At 40.4% G+C, this 24,052-nt stretch overlaps 1 protein-coding gene across 1 annotated transcript in view; it reads left to right on the forward strand.

The window, feature by feature from the left end:
• The first annotated feature begins 7,117 nt into the window (after nucleotides 1-7,117).
• LOC130909291 (DNA topoisomerase 2-alpha-like) overlaps nucleotides 7,118-24,052 on the forward strand; it is a 47,435-nt gene continuing 30,500 nt past the window's right edge. The window contains exons 1-6 of the mRNA XM_057825555.1: nucleotides 7,118-7,333; nucleotides 9,210-9,359; nucleotides 9,422-9,512; nucleotides 9,605-9,668; nucleotides 9,787-9,932; nucleotides 10,009-10,106. Of these exons, the coding sequence (XP_057681538.1) occupies nucleotides 7,316-7,333; nucleotides 9,210-9,359; nucleotides 9,422-9,512; nucleotides 9,605-9,668; nucleotides 9,787-9,932; nucleotides 10,009-10,106 (567 nt within the window). The 5' untranslated portion in view covers nucleotides 7,118-7,315. The remainder of the gene's footprint in view (nucleotides 7,334-9,209; nucleotides 9,360-9,421; nucleotides 9,513-9,604; nucleotides 9,669-9,786; nucleotides 9,933-10,008; nucleotides 10,107-24,052) is intronic.

Consider the following 24,052-nt stretch of genomic DNA (forward strand, 5'->3'; position numbering starts at 1 on the left):
ATAATGGCAACGTTTGAGTCTCGGTCAAAAAGCAGAGATAGTGATATTGAGCAACCACTTTCAAGAGAAGGTGCCAAAATTGACGTACTTACAACTCAACAAGAGCAACAAAGGAGCCAGAGAACCCGCAAGCTGACGGAAAAGGGCCAAGAGCTGCACGATGAGCTTGTAAGTAAAGCTACACGTCGATTTAGTGTTTTCTATGCAAAGTGGAAAGATGCTGCTAAGGATGCTAAGAAAGCCTTGAATGAAGGATGCTCAGAAGATCTCTTGCGTGAAATTGTAAACAATGTTACAGAAGTCTCAAAAATTGTGAACACAACTTATGATGAGCTAAGACGCATTGATTTTCCTGATAATGACACGAGACGAAGAATGGACACATGTGAAGCAGTGACGAAGACAATTATTCAATCTGCTGAAGAGTGTTTAGAAATGAAAAAAAGGGGAAATTATGAAGAAAAAGTAAAAACTGAATTTCCGTTCAGTTCTGCAAATTCTGAAATGATGAGCATCAAATCATACATCACAAAGTCTTCTAGTCACTCGAAGGTTTCAAAACGTTCTAGTCTGAGTTCTGCTAAAAGACAAGATGCAGCTGCTGAAGTTGCAGCCAATGAAGCAGTCTTGGAAGTTCTGCTTGAACAAGAAAGCCATATTAAAGAAATGGAAAGACAAGAAGCAGAAATAGCAGAAAGACAAAGAATTTTGGAAGCAAAGCGAAGAGAACCAGAGCGGCTAGAGACTATCAAGAAGCTGAAAGCAGCTAAGGCAAGACAACAAGTATATGAGCAAAGCGCATGTTCAGATGAAGAAATACATGAGCTGCTTCATTCAAATTTCAATCAACAAAATGAAGTAAAATCGAATATAAGTGATTCACATTGTAAATCCTGCTCATCAACTCAAAATGTGTCTCATCCAAAACAAGAAATAAGTATTAAAGAGCTTGTCAAAGTCATTGCTGAGTCAATAAGTTGTAGTCGACTTCCTGTACCGGAACCAGCAATGTTCAATGGGGATCCACTCAGATACAAAGATTGGAAAAATTGCTTTAAGACTCTCATTGACAGGAAAAATATTCCAGCTGAAGAGAAGACATATTACCTGCGGAAATATGTGAGCGGACCTGCCAGAAAAGCCATAGAAAGCTACTTTCTGTTGGGCACAGAATCAGCCTACAATGCTGCATGGGCAGTCCTTGACGAAAGGTATGGCAATCCATTCCTTATATCCAAAGCATTCAGAGACAAACTTGATGCATGGCCAAAAATAAGCACAAAGGGCAGTATAGAGTTACAAGAGTTTGCTGATTTTCTTCGAAGTTGCAAGGCAGCCATGTCAGAGATTAAAGGACTTGAAATACTCAATGACTGCAATGAAAATCAAAAGATGCTGTCAAAGCTGCCAGACTGGCTTACATCAAGATGGAATCGGAAGGTGACTGAAGCACAAGAGCAAAGTCAAACATTTCCAAGCTTCAGCCAGTTTGTTGAGTTCCTCAACATTGAAGCAAAAATTGCATGTAACCCCATAACATCTCTCCATGCTCTGAAACCAAGTGAAGCTGAGAAGATAAAAGTTGTTAAAAGCAGAAACTACGAAACAAAGGTTTTGGCAACTAACACAAATGAAAAGACTTTCAATGTAAGTTGCATCTTCTGCGAGAAAGCTGGCCACAGCCTACAGAAGTGTTGGAAGTTCATGAACTAACCAATCAGTCAAAGACTTGCATTAGTCCAAGAAAAGAAGTTATGCTTTGGATGCCTAAAGTCTGGCCATCGCTCAAAGGATTGTGAAGGAAGAGAAACATGCGACACTTGCAGTAAAAAACACCCAACCTGTCTTCATTACGACCAAGCGAAAGAAGTGAGAGTGCAAGCAAGGACCAAAAAGACAAACAGTAGTAACACTTCAAATTCAAGACAAACAGAATGTGCACCAAACGACAATAATATCCCACAAACAAGTGCAGCAACATCTAACAGAATTTTGCAAAATGATGAAGACACTCATACATCTTCCATCATCCCAGTATGGCTGTCAAATGAAAATGAGCCAGAGAATGAAGTTCTGGTGTATGCTCTTCTTGATACACAAAGTGACACAACTTTCATACTTGAGGAAACTGCAAGATCTCTGAACACAACGCTTCAACCAGTCCAACTAAAGCTCACCACAATGTCTACAAGAAATGCCGTGATAGCTTGTCACAAGATCTCTGGTTTGCAAGTGAGAGGATTTTATTCAAATAAATTAATTCCTCTACCTGATTCTTATGCAAGGGATTTCATTCCAGCCAACCTTGATCATATTCCAACTCCAAAAACAGCTAAGGTTTGGCCTCATCTTGAGCATATCGCAAATGAAATCGCTCCTTTACAAAGTTGTGATGTTGGCCTTCTGATTGGCTACAATTGCCCTCAAGCACTTGTTCCCAGAGAAATAGTTTCAGGGAAAGAAAATCAACCATTTGGGCAAAGAACAGATTTGGGATGGAGTATAGTTGGCTTCGGCAATCCAACTCTTGATTATGGAGATGCTTTCGGTGTAAGCCACCAAATCATCGTGAAGCAAGTAATGCCAAGCACTCAACCATCTTCAAGTCTCACCAGTCAAGTCCACTATGTCTGCAGAACTCAGATAAAAGAAATGGTCACGCCTGCAGATGTCATAAAGATGTTGGAGTCAGACTTTGTTGAAAAAACTACACAGGACATACAACTCTCACAAGAAGACATCAGATTTATGGCAAAGTTGAAAGAAGGTATCAAACACAAAGAAAATGGACATTATGAGATGCCACTTCCATTCAAAAATGAAAAACCTGATTTACCCAACAACAAAGAATGTGCCATCCATCGTCTCAGATGCTTGGAAAGAAAGCTGAAAAGAAACATGCAGTTTTACAAGGACTACAAAAAGTTCATGGATGAAATCATAGCCCATGGCGATGCTGAAAGAGTTCCTGAAAAAGACCGTGATAAGACACCAGCTTGGTATATCCCACATCACGGGGTGTATCATCCACAAAAGCCTGGTAAAATTCGTGTCGTGTTTGATGCTTCCGCCAAATTCAAAGGTACCTGTCTAAATGACCATTTGTTGACAGGCCCAGATTTAACCAACACCTTGCTTGGAGTCTTATGTCGTTTCCGTAAAGGTCATGTGGCGTTTATGTGTGACATTGAACGCATGTTCCATCAGTTTCATGTGTGTGCCAATGACCAGGACTATCGAAGATTCTTGTGGTGGAAGAATGGCGATGTGGAAAAACCGGTTGTCATTTACCGGATGAAAGTACATCTTTTTGGTGCAGCTTCCTCCCCCGGTTGCGCCAATTATGGACTCAAGCACCTAGCCTCTGAAGGTGAAGGACATTTCAGTGACAACACCATCAAGTTCATTAAAACCAACTTCTATGTCGATGATGGGTTGGCAAGTGTTGACACTGAACCTCAGGCTATTGAGCTAGTAAAAGAGGCACGTGAGCTATGCAGCAAAGGCAAACTTCGTTTGCACAAATTCATCTCCAACAGCACCAAAGTCCTAGCTACACTCCCAAGTGAAGAATGTGCTGTAGCAGCCAAAGATTTGGATATGGCACTAGGTGAAATGCACATAGAAAGAGCGCTTGGCGTGCAGTGGTGTGTTGAGTCGGATGAGTTTCAATTCAGGATTGTCGTCAAGAAAAATCCACTCACACGAAGAGGAGTTTTGTCCACAGTTGCGTCAGTATTTGACCCACTGGGATTTGTGTCGCCCTTTATCCTGCTGGGAAAACAGATCCTGCAACAAATGTGTCGGGATAAACTCAGTTGGGATGACCCCTTACCAGACAGTTTGAGACCTCATTGGGAATCATGGCTTCTTGACCTACAAAATCTGGTGAAAGTTAAAGTCCAAAGATGCTACATACCATCAAGCTTCAAGGTTCAGCACTATGAACTCCATCATTTCTCCGATGCAAGTGTATCTGGATATGGAATGTGTTCCTACCTTAGAGCAGTAAGCACAGCTGGAGAAGTTCATTGTTCCTTAGCAATGGGGAAATCAAGAGTGCCACCTTCTAAGGTCACAACTATACCACGACTTGAGTTGTCAGCAGCTGTAGTGGCTGTCCGCACTGGTGACATGTTGAAAAGAGAGCTGGAAATTACACTGTCAAAAGAAGTGTACTGGACAGACTCCAAAGTTGTACTTGGGTACATCAACAATGAAGCCAGAAGATTCCACGTTTTTGTTGCAAACCGTATAGAACGTATCAAACAAAGTACAGAGTCAACGCAATGGAGCTATGTGGTCTCTGAAGAAAATCCAGCAGATCATGCGTCAAGAGGGTTGACAGCAGAACAGCTCCAAAGGTCAAATTGGTTCACAGGCCCTGCTCTTCTCTGGCAGAAAGTTGTGCCCAGTGTTGAAATCAAGGTTGGAGAGCTATCTGTTTGTGACCCAGAAGTTAAAAATGTTCAAGTTCTGAGCACTCAAGCAAATGAGCAAAGGTCACTTCTTGATCGCCTTTGCAAATTTTCCAACTGGTCAAGAATGATTAAAGCTATTGCCAGACTTACACGATTCCTGAAGGACAAAAAGAATCCCAGTAAAGGATCCAGTCAAGCAAGTACTCTTCAAGACAGAAAGGAAGCAGAGGTACTGATCTTAAAACTGGTCTAAGACACAGCATTTTCTCATGTTATGCAGTCGCTTAAACATTCAAAGACAATGCAGACTGAAGACAAAGTCAACAAGCTGCACAAGTTATGCCCATTCAAAGATGACCAAGGTATTCTTCGAGTTGGAGGACGTCTTACACATGCCACTTTAGATTCTCACGTTAAGCATCCAGTGATTCTTCCAAGAAAAAGTTATGTGTCATCGCTGCTTGCTAAACATTATCATGAAAGAGCATACCATCAAGGAAGAGGTATCACAGTAAATGAACTTCGTTCCAATGGCTATTGGATTCTCGGTTGCAGTAAGCTTGTATCATCACTCATCTTCAAATGTGTGAAGTGCAGAAAATTCAGGAGACGCACAGAACAACAGATAATGGCAGATCTCCCTGAAGAACGAATGGAGACCAGTCCACCGTTCACATATTGCGGGATGGACTCCTTTGGTCCTTTCTACATCAAAGACTGTAGAAAGGAGTTGAAGCGCTATGGTTTGGTAATCACCTGCATGTGTTCCCGAGCCATACATATTGAAATGCTGGAAGATTTGAGTACAGATGCCTTTATCAACGCCCTACGTGCATTCATTGCCATTCGAGGTCCAGTTCGGCAGATAAGGTGTGATCAAGGCACAAATTTCATTAGTGCCAGAAATGAGTTTGTGGACGCATTCAAAGAAATGGATCAAGGCCAATTGGAAAGACTTGAATGCGAATTTGTCATGAATACCCCAGCATCAAGCCATATGGGAGGTGTATGGGAACGGCAAATTCGAACGATAAGAAGCTCTGCTCTTTTTTGTTGTTCAAACTCCTAAAAAGACTGCATTAAGAAGTTTGGAGAAGAACTTTTTAGCTCCTTGTGGATGTGAGCCCACGAGGTTTGTGCACTTTCTTTATTTAATTTGCAATTATCTCTGTATATTTTCTTAAGTGTATTTTTCATTGTGTATGTGTTTGACCAGTTCTCACGGGTTGCCAAGGCTTTTCAAGAGTTGTCAAGAGCGAATTAAACCCTGTTTTTTAATCAAACTTCGTGTCGTGCTCGTTGCAACATCCGGAGGGAGCTTCATATGCTACCAGCCAACGCAGCATGCTTGCTGTCATGAAAATAAAAATAAATCGAAAGTTTAATTTCTAAATATGGAACGACCAACACATCATATTTACCTCTCGCTCTGTTGTATTTTTGTTTTTATGCTCATCACTATTATTTTAGGTCACTATTGTTAAAACTGAAGTGTAAATAGCTAGTTGTCAAATGTGCTGCTCTGAAATAAAAACAATACTACATTTTGATATTCGACAGTTTAATTGCAAATCAGTATTAAGATGATCGTATTGAATTTTTGCACTGGTATTAACAAATAAAATAATCCGGTCAGCTCCCCTGTCGCCCCCCCCATCTCAGATTGTCAAATGCTGACGAGAAATAATTGTTTGCTCTTTACGATGTTGCCTTTCTACTCTCATTAGTCTGTTAAGAAAAATGTAGACATATTGCGACATCTCCCGTGTCCGCGTGCGTTGTTTTTGAGTAGCACATGATGGACGGATGGACATAATTTGTCAAATCAACACCCGACACGCTGACACGAAAAAAATAAATAAATAAAAGTCGGAAAAAATTGACATGTATATACAGTTTCATTGCAAATCAGTATTATGGTGATAATACTAAATATTTTTTCTGTGCGCATATGAGGTAAATAACGCTGCCATGAAGCCTCCATATAGTGACAGTTCTATGCCCCCTTCACTGCCGTGAGTGCCGTCACGCGACCGCAGCTCACTTTTGCTTGCCTCGTAGCTACCCGTGTTTTTTTATTTATTTATTTTTAGCTACCCGTGTTTTAACTACTGCAAATTTGATAGTATGTTGTCAGTCATAGATAGTCCCGAGTCTGTTGAGAAAAGTAGTACACTAAACCATGCTCGCTAGATTTGTGTGGTGTTTTGTCTGTTTGAGCAGCATTTGATAGGCTCCACGTTAACAAATATGTGACAAAGTCATTTCCTTTCATTTTATGACTGGTTCACCGCATAGTCATTACTGGAAAGTCAAGTTAGCAGCAAGCTAGGTCAGGCACCGGAGGACCGAATCACTGAACGGGAAGTGACAAAACTCAGTCTTTCCCCCCTGCCTGCACGCTGGCTGCTTATTGGCCACACGTGGAAATGAGTGACAGACGCCTTGATTCTGTTTCCGCTCCCTCCCCTGCCCGCGATGAGGCTGGCGTCTGATTGGTCGTGTGCGATGTCAGTCGACGCTGCCGCTTGCTCAACGCCCTCCCACGCAGCGAACAAGCGCCACCAACTTCATAGAACGAATCAGTGCAGATGGTGATTAGTTCGGTCTCGTTCACCCAAACAATTCGTTCAAAAAGACCGAATCGTTCGCGACCGATACAACACTACTTTGCATTGGAGGATTTAATCACATGTCCAACCGTCTCATTGGTTGTTGTGAACTGGCGCCAGTGTTCATTTTTTTTCAAACTGAGCTCGTGGCAACTAGTTGCACATCGTCTCTTTAGTCCTTTTTTCGGTAGCATTCTATTTGTTTATTGTTTTTGGTAGTGTTGTAGTGGTTTAATTGTATACAACGTCGACACTGAGCTGATTTTAAATAAGGAAGAGAAAATGGCGGAACCGCTGAAGGTAACCAACACTTAATGTTCGGAAGTTAACGGTTAAATTTGTATAACGCTAAAGATGGCGAATACTTTTAAAGTATTCGCCATCTTTAGCGGCCGAGGTTCCGAAGCTTGTGTCGAGTAATGGGAGGGGGGTTTCCACGAAGCTTGTAGCGAGGCGCGCTTCATTTCGGCAAAACCCGGAAATGATGACGTGGGAAGCTTCGCCGGCGGCCGGCGGCCGGCGGCCGGCCAAGAATCTCGTGAGTGCTTCGGAAGTGATCCAACGTTTGGCGCACATTGCAAAAACAGGACAGACTACGGTATAAATTGGTTGCAAAACGCAATGGCGATCGCCTGTTATCTCACATTTTGTGGATTTCGGGCTCCTGTACTTGTTACATCTGTGCGCAACAGTGCAACCAGTGCAATCTTTTTTCGAGCCTTGTCCTTTGCTTGCGATGGAACCTGCGCGAAAAGAGCGATCCTCCCCTGTATGGGAACATTTTGATTTGATTGCTTTCAATAAGGTAAGGGAGAAAAACTACTTTAATATAAATGTGAGTGTGTGTGTGTGTGTGTGTGTACCTATCTGAACCAAACATCAACAGAATGAACAATCCATTAGTGTACTGGGAGGCACAAAAGAATACCTACCCAAATTTATATGAACTGGCACTCACATTTCTCTGCACCCCAGCTTCATCTGTGCCTTGTGAAAGAATATTTTCTAAAGCTGGTGAAATATTTTCCAAAAAAAAAGAAACTGTTTAAAGCCAGCCACTGTGGGAAAGCTATTATTTCTAAATAAAAATGAATAACAAATTACCCTTAGCACTTGTTGTATTTTGTTCACATACTAAATTACTAACACAAGCACATTCATATCTTTGTCTTAAGCAAATAGCCATTGAATTCTTAACAATGTTGACCTCTTGGGCTTCTAGACCACTTGATGGCGCCATAGGGTAAATGAAGCACCATGAAGCTTTGCTACATGTGCAAACCAATTGGCTGAAAAGCTTCATTGCTTCATGAGGCTTCATTTGGCCATCACTACTTTGTGATACGAAAAAAAAGTTCATATTTGTGTTCAGGACATAAATGAGAAAAAAAACTGTTACGAAAATAAGGTTCATATTTGTGTTTAGGGCATAAATGGAAAAAAAACAAAAACAATGCTGGACAAGTCTAATACCCTCTCACAGTGAATTCACGTGATACTTAGTAGTACTTAATACTTGAAATGAGTTGGTTGTGTTCTGCTGTAGTTTAGCTGTGAGTACAAAATGGCCTCTCGTCTGAATTAAAATGAGTATTTACTGCAATTGAGTGTAATGTCACGGATTATACCACAATGGCGATTCATTTCCTCCCAAGCACCACCATCACGACATTAACCCTTTCAAACCCGCATTTTTTCTGCTGGGCAAAGAAAAAAAATATTTTTTTACTCAAACATGCTTTTATCGGTTATTTTTAAAGTTAATGTGTTTTTAATTAGAAATTAGCACTTTGTGTTATCCTTTTTGAGGTTGGGTTTGGTCAGCCATTTTGAAAGAGCCAAAAATAGCAAAAACCGAACCTCTTGATATGATTCCGATGGTAAATTTTCATCCAATCTTCTCCCAGAAGTGGCAATAGCAACAGAATTCAGTGTATTTGTTGATTTAGAGATTTTGACGGACTTGACGCGTCATGTTCTTCTGCTGCTTGCTTAGGTCTGAAGGGGTTAAAATGCATCTGAATGTTGTGGAGGGGAAAAAACCTCTCATTAGAATGTGCAACTTAACCTTTTGTTTCCACAGTCGTCATACATTTCACTACAATTATGCTCAAAAAGAACATACGTATTAATGTGAGAACTCTCAAAAAATAAGTTAAATCTGTGTACTCCACAGTCCAATTTCTATGAAAACAAAGCTCTGGGGAAGACCAAGAAGGACCCCAAGCGTTTGTCCGTGGAGAGAATCTATCAAAAGAAGACTCAGTTGGAGCACATTTTGCTCCGACCCGATTCTTATATCGGCTCGGTCGAGACGGTCACCCAGGTAAAACGTAAGATAAATCGTAGGCCAGAGAATGGCTGAAGTGAACCTGACTGTTTTCTCAGCAAATGTGGGTGTACGACGAAGACGTCGGACTCAATTGCAGGGATGTGACATTTGTGCCGGGGCTGTACAAGATTTTTGATGAGATTCTTGGTAAGCAAACGCCCAAATGGGTTTAAGGTCAGATTGAAATTTGAAAGAAAAAAAAAATTTTTTTTTTTTTTAAACCCTGCCTCTCTTTCCAGTAAATGCCGCGGACAATAAGCAAAGAGATAAGAACATGTCCTGCATTAAAGTCAACATTGATGTGTGAGTACATTGTGCTCATGATGACATATGTGGAATTACAATGAATGTTCATCTTTGGATGTACAGTAGATAACATGATATTTAACATTTATTTGCATTTTTTTCCTGCCCCTTTTAGTGAAAACAACACCATAAGTGTGTGGAATAATGGTAAGGGTATTCCGGTGGTGGAGCACCAAGTGGAGAAAGTGTTTGTGCCCGCTCTCATTTTCGGACAGCTTCTCACCTCCAGTAACTACGATGACGACAAGAAGAAAGTCACCGGTGAGCGACGGGATGGCAAGTAATTCGTCTGAGACAAGCACCTTGAAGTTTAATGGGTTTCTGCCTTGATCTACAGGTGGACGTAACGGATATGGTGCCAAGCTCTGCAACATCTTCAGCACAAAGTTCACCGCGGAAACCGCCTGCAGAGAATCAAAGAAGACTTTTCGACAGGTAGGGGGGAAAGAGTCCTGTCATATCAAAATCTGTCCTGTCTTCCCTCTTTTTGTCTTATTTGTTATTAGGTTTGTCCCTTCGGTAAAGAGCTTGTGATACAAATTATAGTAGCTAGTATGCATATACAGTAGAGCAGGGCGGTAAACCGAAAATTTACCGTTACCGAAATTCTTCACGATGACCGACGTAATTTTGACCATGTCGGTAAACTCGGTAATTTAATAAAAGAAGAAAATATAGTTTTTTCATCCCGCTTTGACTCTGTGTTGTTCGGCTATGTTCATTCCCCTTTAAGAAAGCAGACAGTGTGCTTACTAGTGATGGGTCCAGTGATACTAACGCGCCGGCGCGCGCGCCGAGCTCATGGAGCAACCCCTGCGTCGGTGCGCGTATCGCTACAAGAAAATCACGTGACCGATGCATGAACTCATCGAACTGTGTCGACACAGTCATGACGCGGCAAACTAGTTCAAAAGGAAGCGCGTCTGTCAACGCGATGGAGTTGCTGAAACAATCCACATCTCACAGTTACTTCCTCGTTGTCTACCTGCTGTGGAAATGGACGTAAGACAGGGAAAACGCACTTGTCATCATTCATTCAAAATACAATTAATTTTAAGGTAAAGCTTAGTTTATTAGTGTGACGGGTGCACGCGTGTCCGTCGGTTGCCGCCCCTTGTCTTTAAATTACGTACTAGTGTTTGATCCGCTAGCATAGTGGTCAGAGCAAACGCCTATCGTTCCTGACACGCCGTGCGCGCGGGTTCGAATCCTGGTCAGAGCGCGATTATCGGGTCCTTCCGCGATCCCAAAAGTTTTGATTTTACTATCAAAAGTTATTTTTTTACAGGTGAAATGTTGTATTTGTACTTTGTATATGACTAACCTGTCATATAAAAACAGTTGCCACCGCCTCAATGCTGAAGCATTACTGGCCAAGCATGAGAATGAAGTTTCTGATAATCCCCAAATAAACACAGGTATAGAACCATTCCTTTACTTTCACACAGTCACTTTTTTGGTAATTTATTAGAAATCTGTAATTAAGCTATAATTTATTTTTTGGTCCACTTCAATTTCTTTCTGATGGGCTATGGTAGCACTTAGATGACAAAGTGGGGAGTCAAGGAGGCAATGCAACTGTAGATGAAATTGCAAAATTGCAACGATGCATGGCTGAGCCGAACATGGCACGCAATGCCGATTTTCTTCGATACTGGAGGAGCCAATGGATATCTTATCCAAACCTCTTTCAACTGGAAATTCTTGTGCATGCTGGCATTGTTGGTTCCATGCGAGTGTGTTGTCCACGGCAGGCTTGTTAAAACAACAACAACTAAATTTTAAAAATAAAATTAAAAAAAAAAACTTTTTGAATAAAATTTTATCAGAACAAAAAGTCCACAGGCATTCCTTATTCACCCATTCATTATTACTTACATTTTCACATTATAATATATGTTCACATAATGTAAAGATATGGACTAATGCAATATGAATGCAAAGACTTAAATGATTTGATTTTACATGCTATGTCATCAATTCAGTGTCAGTCTGTCAAGTGGGTTGCCTGTAGGGATTTTTTATGTCCAGCAGGTGTCAGTATTCAATGACACAGTATCCACACTGTGTCAACACAATGTGTCACTGTGTCGACACGCTTCATGAGGTTTCACGGACCCATCACTAGTGCTTACGTTTGGAGTCACATGGTTTTCAGGAAGCCAATCAAACAGAAGCCCGGTAGGCTAACGCTAGCGGCTAACGCTACAAGTAAACGGGATGAAGTCGGGCTTAAGTTTGCTTCGCCAAACTTTCACCCGACATTAAGTAAACTCTTGACGGGTTCCAAATAGGGATGGAAAAAACGAGGCTTTCTGAAACAATGAACCACTTTTAAGACAATTGCCCTAAATTGAATCACTGTTTGACACACTGCAAGAGCCCCATCTACTGGATGAACAGTGCACGTTTTTTTAAAAAGTAAAGTTGACAAGTTGCCTCAGCATTACATATCTTCAATAGAATCAAGTGGATGTCGTCTAACCAGGAGATCGTGTCGTCATTAAGTGTGATTTACACAATTAAAGTTGACCTCTTTAAGCCTGTGTCATTGCTTTTGTCTGTGAAGATGTGTTCAAAGCAGTATTTGTAATACACGACAGTGCTAGTCTTGTAAGTGGCTCGTCCTAGATGACGGGGAGTAACTACTTGTTGGGTCTAATCTTACTACTGTACTAAGAAAATAATAAAAGACCTGAGGGAGGACGGAGAGAGGATCAGAATGGAGACAGGGATAAGGTTTTACGCTGTCAGGAGAAAAAGGTTGATGGGAGCTCGTGGCTCGCAGCAAGCTTCTCTGATTTTCATCCTGAGGAGCTCAGCTTTTATTGACAAGTGAGAAAGTTTCAACATACATGTGTGAGTTTCACATCTTGAGAAATAGCTGTTATCTTGAGAAAAGAATGCGGGCAGTTATTTGTCTTGTCTCATTGTGTTGAAACTTTATGGTCAGCAATAGAAACCTAAAACAGGAAATCTACCTCTCTGGGTCAAGCTGGGCATCTGTCCTTCAGTTGAATGTGACCTTCCGTGACACATTCTTTCTTTTGTAAGGCCTTAAGACTTTTAAATAAGACTGTAGCTATAACTATTAGTTTTAAACACACATTATTAACCTTAGCATGCAAAAGCATTAGAGCACATCTTACATTTCCCTCCTGTTGTGGGTTTAAAACTTTTCAGCTTTCATCAAAGTTAGACATTCCCGAGAGTGGGATTGGTGTCTGACTCGTCAATTATCCATTAGCAGGAGTTATAAAATGCCACGATAGGGGCGAAAAAAAACCTTAAAATTAAGGACAAAATTCCCCTATTCCCTCCCCATTTACGCTAGGGACGAGAGCAGCTTCATGCCATGGCTCCATGAAAAACACACAATTCAACACAACATTTGGTAAATGTAGGTACTATCTGGGACTCTTTTGAACGCCATATTTCAGCGATTTATGATCGCCGCGTCGGTGTTTATCGAGAGTCCATAGGGTTGCAGAGTCGGGATAGCCGGTGTGGGGAATCTGTTTTAGACGATAGTGTCCGTATCATCACTGTCCAAATCCGTATCTGGTTCTTCTAGGGGGACCTGTGACACAAGGTCGTATTTGGCTGAACAGGCGACAAACATGGTGTTGACCTTTTGGTCCACAGTAGAGAGCAGGGATTGACGATGACGGGCTGCCAGCAGGGTGGAAAACCCTCCACCGCTCTTTATGACTTTAGGTGAGGTCGGGACTTTAGGAATCAGGGTCTGGTGGACTGGCGTCGCTAGGTCCTTCTGGCAACCGGAAGAGCTTGCACTGGGACTGACGAATTCACCCAGTGCCTCCGTAAACTTTCACTGCAGTCGGGCTGAAGCCCACCATCTCATAAGGACCATCCCAGCGTTCACTCAGCGTTTACTGTCCCACCAGGCACGCTGCAACACTTTCAGGATCACCAAGTCTCCGACCCGCACCTTGAGAGTCTGTGGATCAGAACATTCTGGCAGATCATTGTTGTCGCGACCTTGTCTTGGATCAAACTGTTTGTTTATATGAGCTGGAATGCTGCCAGAACCCTTAACAGGTCCTGGGTTTCAATCTGGAAGTCCAAAAAGTGGCAAGTTCTTTCCTTCTGCATCAATCTGTTATTAATTTGTCTTTTTTCCACTAGTCCAGCCGACTGGGGTCTGTACATACAATGGGTTTTCTCTTCTTTTTTTCCATTTCAATTTTTAACAGTCTGCCCACTTCCATTAGGCCCTCAACTCTGAAGTGGGGTCCATTGTTAAACCTCCCTCTTTTCAGTCTCTCTTAACATTGTTTATGCAAAGTAAACACTGAAAAAAAATTTTTTGTTTTCCAAGCATGAATTGAAGACATTTTTCCAAGCATGAATTGAAGACATTGGGCCACAATTGTCATAGTGTCTATTAACCAATTATTAACCAACTCAATCCTCCCCCCCTGTAGACACTTGACAATCATGTGGCTCAATTCAGCTGCCCATATGATCAATAATTTTGGTAGAAACCTTTCATCGCCCATTTTTGCTTTTCTGTTTGCGATGCAATGTTTTGATAGCCTTTAAGGTTTTTTATCTATTAGTTGTTGCAGTTTAGTTTCAGCTAATAGGTGTATTTTAGCTTTATTGCGTTGATTTACAACCGCTATCTTGGCTGCTTCATCCGCTAGCCTGTTCTTGATTGACACGTTATCAAGCCCATTATTTTTGGCTTCACATTTACAAATAACTAACGCATTTGGTAGTTTGGATGTGCTAAGACTGAGGAGCCTGCCAAGTCTGTTTACAGTTTCCTGAAAGGTACTTCGGCTTCAGGTGTCCAATTCAATTGATCATTCATTGACATTGGCTTGAGGTCAAAATTTAACAGCCAGGCTCGGCAGTGATTGCACAATCCTAAAAATAACATCATTTGTTTTTTTGGTTTTGCTGCATTCAAGATTGTTTGTTTTCGCGCTACTGCAGAATTCTCAGTTAACCTAATTTGTCAGCACGGTCTAAACAATTGACTCATTATTCAAAACAGGAAACCAAATTAAATTAGCTTTTATAAACTCTACATTAAAACATATCCTCACAACAAACCAAATGCTATGTCAATAAAAATGTGAAATAAAGATACTGAGGATAAACGTGATATATTCAAAGTCTAAAATCAAAGATTAAGCTTATCTTGGGAGAATGGTAATCATGTATCGTAAATTCAAGAATAACGAATAACCCATTTCTAAAACTCCATGCTATTACTGTTACCGTTACTATTACAGTATCAAAAACGGTTTACGTTCCGCAATCAACCCAAAGTTACAGTTACAATTCTCCCAGTATAATAATTTCCACTTGGCAAATGCCAATATTTACTTATGATCAATTTTTTGTCAGCTCCCATTTTAATCAGTAAATTGAATTTTGCAGTGGCTTTAATATATCGCGCAATATTCCACTCAAGATTACAAAAATGGAATGAATTTGTCTTTGTTTTGGAATTTCTTTAGAGCTGACAAAAATGTCTTTTCACCTTCTTTGGGTCACTGTTGAAGATTCATCAACATGTAATCCAAAATTTACGATTCCACGACGCAATTATAATCTATTCAATTAATTGTTTTTAGTCAAATACAGTATCTCAATAGGCCTAGGGTATCTTTTGGGTAAATTTTGTAATCAATTTAAATTTCTATTTCAAATTTGAATTTTCCATATCACAGTGTGTTGTCCACATAAGTCAAAATCAGACTTTTTTACCCAGGCAAAGTTTTTCATTTGAATGGGAGGGTATTGTGGGACTGCAATACTCTTTTAAGCAATCTTTTTTATTCCACTATGACTTCTCTGCTATTCTTCAACACCTAAAACACTACCTCTTATAGCATTCAATTCAATTTTTAATTCCAATCATTTTCAACTGACATCCATATAATTTATAATAGAGGATAATTCAGCAGTCCAGAGGAGAACAAAGAATGTTTTTTCGTGCACTAAAAAACATCCATTTGTATGTCACTCCAGGTTGGTAGAATTATCTGCTTTCCGTGTGAATTTTTAGAACGGTTTTTAATCCTAACTTTTGATTTGTTATCATTATTTATACACTCCCTGTAACAACTTATTTCCCTAGTTTAAACTATTTCTACCATTCTTAAAAAGCAGCAGTTTAGAATTGCTCTAACATCTGCTAAAACTGATTTTTCATCAGCTGTTAATATTTATTCATTTTGTGACATATACCAAACCGCTGCTCCTCCCTCAACAGGAGTTTGCTAACCAACATTTGGACCGCTCTTTATCTATAAGACTAGCATTGATATCTATTATCATTCCCAAGAATTAATGGGAAGTCTTTTTGACAGTTCTTACTGTATTTTGCCACGTTCTTCAAAATCTAATTAGTCAATCTATTTACTATGTCATTATGTGTGATTCTTTTTCTCTTTAGCCATTCTCTTATTTTCTTTTAAGAGCGTTCTTATTTTGAATTTAGCTCAATAGTCTATTTTTATCTCTATTGAGATTCCATTTCAAACTTCTATCCTAAATAGTACAAGGGAAAGGCTGGAATATTCCCAGCTGCAATTACAACCTTCCCTTTAAATTGGGCAAAAACCCAGCGGATGCCGTCGAGGACCCCATGTTGCAAATAGGGGCCTCCGAAGGGCCGCACTCCTCATGTTGAAAAACTTCTCTTTTTTCCCGATTTTGCGCAATAAACGGTCAACTAATTACGCAACGAACGGTCAGCTATTTACAAACAATTCCCTCACTTATCGACGTTCATCTCACACGCCCAAAACTTTCTCAACCCTACTTTCTCAGCTCCTTCTTGTCACTCTGGACATCCACCAAACAACCAAACACATTCGCCACCCATCTTTACTTAGACTTACGGTTACCTCTGTCCTCAATACAACTTACTCAAACCTTCAACATCACAATTCACCAATTATCACTATGGACATGACTAGTGCACTTCCTCTTTGCTCCGCACACACTCCCTGCTCTGTGCGTGGGGCAGGATGTGTTGTTTCCTCATCTGGCTGTATTTTAATTGTAGCCAGAGTTGACTTTTCTTCATTCTTTCGCACTTCTTTTTTCTTTCTCTTCTCTTCAACTTGCTGTAGCCTTTTCTTGCTTTGTTTTTCCCATTTTTACTTTAGGTTTTTATCAGTTTTCACACGTAACACGTTTACGTTTTATTTACGTTGCCTATTTAATCTCTTAGTTGTTTTGTGTTAAGGTTTGGTCGCCTGTATTTTATTGCCGTGCACGGACTTTTCACTTTTGCTTTTTATCACGCTATTACGTTTGCTTTACCTTGTCCCTGACTCCGGGTTCGGACGTTTTATTAACTTTTTATGGCTCGGTACTTCGGCCCGCTTTCCGCAATATTTTGTCTTTACTTCGCAAAATATCGCCTGTGTGTTAGTCCTCAGTACTTCGAGGATTACTGTTTACGTAACGTTTATAGACCCTTTAAACGCACGCAATTCGTCACACAATAGTTCAGTACTTCGAACTAGGATGGTTTAAATTTCAACGGTTTACTTAACGGATGTTCCGTACTTCGAACAATTATGAGTCAGTACTTCGACTTCACAATTCAATCCGCCCCGTATTTAAACCCGAAAGCGTCAACAACTTAATTAGACTTTATCCTACCTCACTCAGTCCTGCCCTGGTTCGTCTGGGACCTGTCACCGGCAATCCGGGTCGTCGCAGGAACAAAGGCGCAGCCGACCGGTCATGAGAAAAAGGTCGTAAATATCCCGGCGGCGTCCGTTGGCCCCGCGGCGGTCCGGAAGAATGCGGATTTTTAGGTCCCGGGTTTCGGCACCAAGAAATGTTGGGTCTAATCTTACTACTGTACTAAGAAAATAATAAAAGACCTGAGGGAGGACGGAGAGAGGATCAGAATGGAGACAGGGATAAGGTTTTACGCTGTCAGGAGAAAAAGGTTGATGGGAGCTCGTGGCTCGCAGCAAGCTTCTCTGATTTTCATCCTGAGGAGCTCAGCTTTTATTGACAAGTGAGAAAGTTTCAACATACATGTGTGAGTTTCACATCTTGAGAAATAGCTGTTATCTTGAGAAAAGAATGCGGGCAGTTATTTGTCTTGTCTCATTGTGTTGAAACTTTATGGTCAGCAATAGAAACCTAAAACAGGAAATCTACCTCTCTGGGTCAAGCTGGGCATCTGTCCTTCAGTTGAATGTGACCTTCCGTGACACATTCTTTCTTTTGTAAGGCCTTAAGACTTTTAAATAAGACTGTAGCTATAACTATTAGTTTTAAACACACATTATTAACCTTAGCATGCAAAAGCATTAGAGCACATCTTACACTACTATTGTTTATTTTTTGTAAAAATTACAGTACAGTAAGCACAGTGCTTGGGAACAGTAATATTATTTATTGCATACTGTAAGGATTTCCAAAATCATAAGATGTAAATAATTGAGCCGAATAAAAGAAAGGTTTGTGAAACATTTTATTTTTTAATTAAGTATAATTTCTGGGGGGCGGGTGGATGTGTCGTATTTGTATCTATTCTAAATATCTAAACGTATGCCACTATCTAGTGTATAACAATGCGGAATGAATTTAATGAAATTCAAGTGATGATATTTTTCAAGTCATACAAGCTGTTATAAATGTTCACACAAGAATTCTTATTGTTTACAAGATTTTTTTTTAATACTTAATGTTTAGACTGCATGTGCAATTGTTAAATTGAAAGCTGGTAAATAATTTTAACGAGAAACTGTTAATTTGTATTCCATGCATTGATTCAAATTTTCAAATTATATAACAGTTTGCTTGGGCGAATTTATCGTCATTTATCGTTATCGAGGTAAATCTGCTCAATTTATCGTGATACGTACTTAAGGCCATATCGGCCAGCCCTAATATACAGTGGTATGAAAAAGTATCTGAACCTTTTGAAATTTCTCACATTTCTACTTAAAATCATCGTCAAATGTGATCTGATCTTTGTCAAAATCACAGATGAAAAAAACAGTATCTGCTTTAACTAAAACCACCCAAACATTCATAGGTTTTTATTAGAGATGTCCCGATCGATCGGGTCCGATCACGTCATTTTCAAAGTATCGGAATCGGCAAAAAAATATCGGACATGCCTTTTTTAAATATATATATATATATATATATATATATATATATATTTTTTTTTTTTTTTTTTTTTTTAAATTAAATCGTTTTCTAATTGTATTTAACATTGCAGACATAATATGTTACACTCATCCAGAGTAGAGCCTAGTTCGGGCCTAAAAAATCCAGCCCGACCCGACACAGCCCGCTGGTATTGAGGCCCGACCCGGCCCGATCAATTAACTAGATTTGCAGGCCCGAGCCTGAAAAACCCGATTTTTAAATTTTTTTTTTTATTTGTCGGAGTGACGCAGCAGCAATTTATTTTCATTTCTTCGAGTTGACAGAGTTTTCTTAATGTTTAAATAGTCTACATATTTTTAATGATCATTATAAAAACATTTACACAACGAAATAACGCTGGGAAAGTTTAATATTTAAAAAAATGCGGTTTTGCAGACACAGAGGAGAAGATTCAAAAGGATCACATTTGTGTTGCCTTTGTGTGCATAAATAAAAGTGTCTTTCGTAACGAATTCACAGTTGTCAGAAAAAAAAAGCAAGCTTACTCAATATTTAAATAGTATAGAAATTTTTATGAGAATTATAAAAGCATTTACACAACGAAATAAGGCTGGGAAAGTTTGTTAAATATATTTCTGAGTGTGTGGGATATTGTCCTCACATGGACGCGCCTCTCTGACAAGGAGAGGGAAAAGCAGAAAAAAAAACTACAAATGCTTTGAAATAACATTCTTTATTGTAATGATTAAAGATACACGATAATATTGGTCGACGATAATTATCGGCCGATAATGGCAATTATGATGTCACACAGATAATCCAGATAATAAAAAAATTAAACCGATAATGCAATCCGATAATTATATACTTGATTTAGCCTCCAAATGTGCACAACTGAAGAATTCAGCACGCCGCCTCCTCAACCCCTCCCCTCTCTGAAGCCCCTGAGGGAGGAGGGGGTTGAGGAGGCGGAGTTACACGACAAGAAGTAGTTGAATATTATGGCGACTGTTACTAAAAAAAACGACGCTCTCGCCATCTGCGAAACATGTAGCGCAGAAGTTCCACGACGCCGAAAGAAAGCGTCCTCATTCAAAACCACTAACCCAGCATCAATTTAAAACTGCATCACAAAGATTTTTGGAACGAATACGAGGCTGCTGCTAGCGGGAATGCTAAAGCTATTGTAAACACTAAGTTAAACTATGGGGGCTTGTGACGATACACAGGCATGAAAATCTCTCACCTTTCGGCGAAATTCGCCGTTTTGAAGTAAAAAAGGGCGACCTACGTGAATTGCGTAGATCCGAGGAGAAATTCTTTTTGGGAGGAGGGGGGGTCGGGAGGTTTTATTTAATTATTATTATTATTATTATCATCATGTGATTAACTTAGTACGTAAACTGAGCACTTAAGAGCACAGTCAGCAAATCCTTCTAGATGCTTCGCTGACGAGAACCAATCATCGGCCCAAGCTGCGTTCCATTATTCCAAACGCGCGCACTCCTTACTGTACATGGAGTGCACGGAGAGCCTTTCGTTGCATTGCAAAGCTGCGAAAACAAAAAGCAGGCCTTATCCACACCGGGGCAGACCAGAGCGCAGCGTACACACTTGCCTGTATTTGCCAGCAGATTGAAGTTGGTGAGTTATGGTTTCAATCGTTTTCACATTTTGCGATATAAAAAAGTTACTGCCATTCGTTGCAGCTTGCGTTGAACACTGCCAGAGCTAGCCAAATCTCCCATGAAAAAAAATGGCTCCCGTTAAATTGGCGTCAAGCTTGTGTATTTAGTGGTAATACAAACGAAGAAACACACTGTTAAGTCAAATTAAGCGGCATGCTCTCGGATGGAGGGGGCGCCTCACATCGCTCCTGTCGTCCGCCGGAGACGCGTTATTTTCGGCTTGGATTTGAGCTGACGGCCGGTGTCGGCACAACACCGGCCCGACGAGTGGTGGGAATGAGTCCTGCTTCTTAAAGCTTTTCAGAAATACAGGGATCCCTCGTTTTTCGCGGTTAATGGGGACCAGAACCCGCCGCAATAAGTGAAAACCGCGAAGTAGCCACAATTATTATTCAAAATCTTCTTCCAAGTTTTTTTTTGGATGAAGTATAATAATGTATTGCTTAAAATAAGGCTGTTAAGATTATTTTCAACTAGCTATTTTTCTTCCAAGAAATCTGAGAGAAATACACTTGAAGCGCTGGCAGATAATTTCACTTATTTCCAAAAGATTTACACTTAAAACTGACTAGTTTTAAGCTGGTGTGTTTTGCAGTGTATTAATGTTATATATGTTAGGAATGGCTTACTTTTAAAGGCATTTTTGTGCAACTTAGGTATTTACTCTGCAAGTAATTGTTGCCAAAAGTTTACCATTACACAATGTCAGACAATCTGTCATTATTTACCGTAAATTCCGGACCATTGAGCGCCCCGGATTACAAGCCTCACCCAGTACATTTTTAAAGGAAAAAGCATTTTGTACATACATAAGCCTCTCCTGCCTATAAGCCGCGTGTGCCCACATATTAAACTGAAATATTTATAAAGAAATACACAGTTTTCCAAGTTTAAATACCATATTTTAACAAATCGGGTTATGATACAGCGCGTGACTTACAGGTAAGGGAGGTGCGGAAGAGCAAGAGACGTGCTGTCGTAGTTGTTGCGGGTGTGTCTGTGTGTGTGTGCGCGTCGGCTGCTAGAGGCAGCAGTCGTGTGTTGTTCGACGAGTTTCCAAAATAAAGAATTGCAACCTAACTTAACGGGTTACTATTTGTCATCGTTACAATACCTTAACTTTTCTTTCCAAACAGCGCCAGCAACACGGCACTTAGCTGACTCCTCAAGCTCACTCCTTCTTCATCACGCAGCAGACCGGCTTTTCGAAACCCGTTGGTGATGGTGGATTTTTTTCACGCTGCTCCACGCTGTCAGACTTTTGCAAAAGTTGCACTTCGCATACGACCACTTTTGTAAACGATCTGACGCCGCTGGCCATCCAAGCCTTCAATTCAACTCAGCACATCATATCCATTTCTTCTAGCATGATGCGGGTATGCCAATCCACGGTAAAATCAGTTTTAAATTACCAAAAACACATCGACACAAGTCGGTGACAACAGTCTGTCTCGCGCTAGCCATGTTGAATAAACTCCGCTCTCCTCGTATGTTTACTTCCGCGCGCAAGTCCCTCGTCCCGCCCGTCGCTGATTGGTCCACTCCGCTGTCTGTTTGCTGTGGCTTGCTCCGCTCTGAAAATTTTATCCGCTTAATGGTGGCCAGACTCAATAGCTGGAACAGCGGTGAGTCTGGAGTACCAGGCTATGCTAATTCTACTAATGCACAAAGATGAGGCTCTGCTACTTTTATTCGTGCACAAAGCACAAACTTAAAATACGGGTAAGAGTGCCAACTAGCGTCTTCCTTGACACACATATTCCACGTGTCTTATGCTTGCATTTTATGCTCAAGCGCTCCTGGCGGTCGTTAGAAAAATGGATAAATTGGCCGCATCATTGCATTCGCCGCAGGATTCAAAATGAGGGAAAAAAGTAGCGGCTTGTAATCCGGAATTTACGGTAGATGTTGGAATTGACGACTTGTTCATATTTTATGTTGAAAAAAAAAAAGCAATAAATTATATTTTTGCACAGTAATATTTTCTTTTGTGTATACTTTAAAATTTTACATAAATCTTTTAATAGAATTATCGGCTTGACATTATCGGTTATCGGTTGGAATGAGGAGGAAATTATCGGTTATCGGTATCGGTTGAAAAATGTATTAGCGTGCATCACTAGTAATGACAACAATACCAAAAATAAATTATTAAAAAAAATAAAAATGAAATAAAAGCTTTTAAACTGCGGGCTGGCCTTGACTGCAGTCTGCAACATGCGGCCTCATGTCCTGCTCTTTATTCCAGTGAAATAAGGGAAATAATTAGACCGGCTCGGACTAAAAATGGCTATTTGAACAGCAGGATATTATGGCTTACTTACAGTGTTTATATTTTTTGGACGTCGTCGTGCAGGAATAAGATTGCGCCCACTGGCAGGTTTCAGTGACGTTCTCCGCTGATCTTGTGCGGCCTACAGCGCTGAAAACTCTCTCACTGCTGCTGCTGCTTGTTTTGGGTATATATTTGTTGCATTCGACGAAGCCGACACAGTTTTTTGTTGCATCTTCCATGATCAATTGAAATTCTTTACACACCTCACTCCTACCGGAGCATTCTTGCCTCTTCCATTCCCCCGTCTTCAGTTTGTTTTTAACTTCTCGCTGCTCCATATTGAAACAGAAGTACCACGAGGATGAGGAGTTGTGTACACGCGAAAGGCGACAGAGCAGGAGAAGGTGAAAAAGACGGCGGTGCCATGCACAAGCGCTACAGCGGGAGGACAAGATGCATGCACAAGCGAAAGCGCAATACAGAGAGCCTGCTCTCCTTTAAAAAAATTTATATATATATATATATATATATATATATATATATATATATATATAATTTATTAGTCCAGCACGGCAGCCCGACCCGAACGTGAATGCTTAACATTCGGGTTGGGTTCGGGCACAAGATCTAACCTCTAATCCAGAGTCTTTAGTATGGGCTTAAGGTAGGGTTGTCAAATTTATCCCGAACGCAATTAATGCTTGTGCTGCACGACCCACTCACGCATTGTCACGCTCAATCTGTAATGGCGCCGTTTTACTTATATAGAGAGCTAAAAGGCAGCGTAAAATGAGTAGAATGAATTTTGGCAGCCTTTGGAGCCTTTTTTTAATTGGGTAAAGCCTTACAAGCCCTCTCCCTAAGATTAGAAATATCGTGGGAAGCAATGTGGGGAAACAAGGTAGTAATTGATCTTTTTCTTAACACCCGAGGTTATTTCCGAACACAGAGAAGATATATCAATTGGTAGCACTACGCACAGTCATGGTTGCACTTCCCATCATGTATTTGTGCATGGCTACAGTATCATTTACTGAAAGCTCAACAAATACACTAGATGGCAATATTTAGTCACACTATACAAAGTCACATTCATCCTTTAAGAATTACAAGTCTTTCTATCCGTGGATCCCTCTCACAGACAGAATGTTAATAATGTAAATGCCATCTTTAGGATTTATTGTCATAATAAACAAATACAGTACTTATGTACTGTATGTTGAATGTATATATTCGTCCGAGTTTTATTCATTTTTTTCTTAATGCATTGCCAAAATGTATATGAT

The sequence above is a fragment of the Corythoichthys intestinalis genome, chromosome 21, assembly GCF_030265065.1.
Source record: "Corythoichthys intestinalis isolate RoL2023-P3 chromosome 21, ASM3026506v1, whole genome shotgun sequence".
NCBI classification, from domain to species: domain Eukaryota; kingdom Metazoa; phylum Chordata; class Actinopteri; order Syngnathiformes; family Syngnathidae; genus Corythoichthys; species Corythoichthys intestinalis.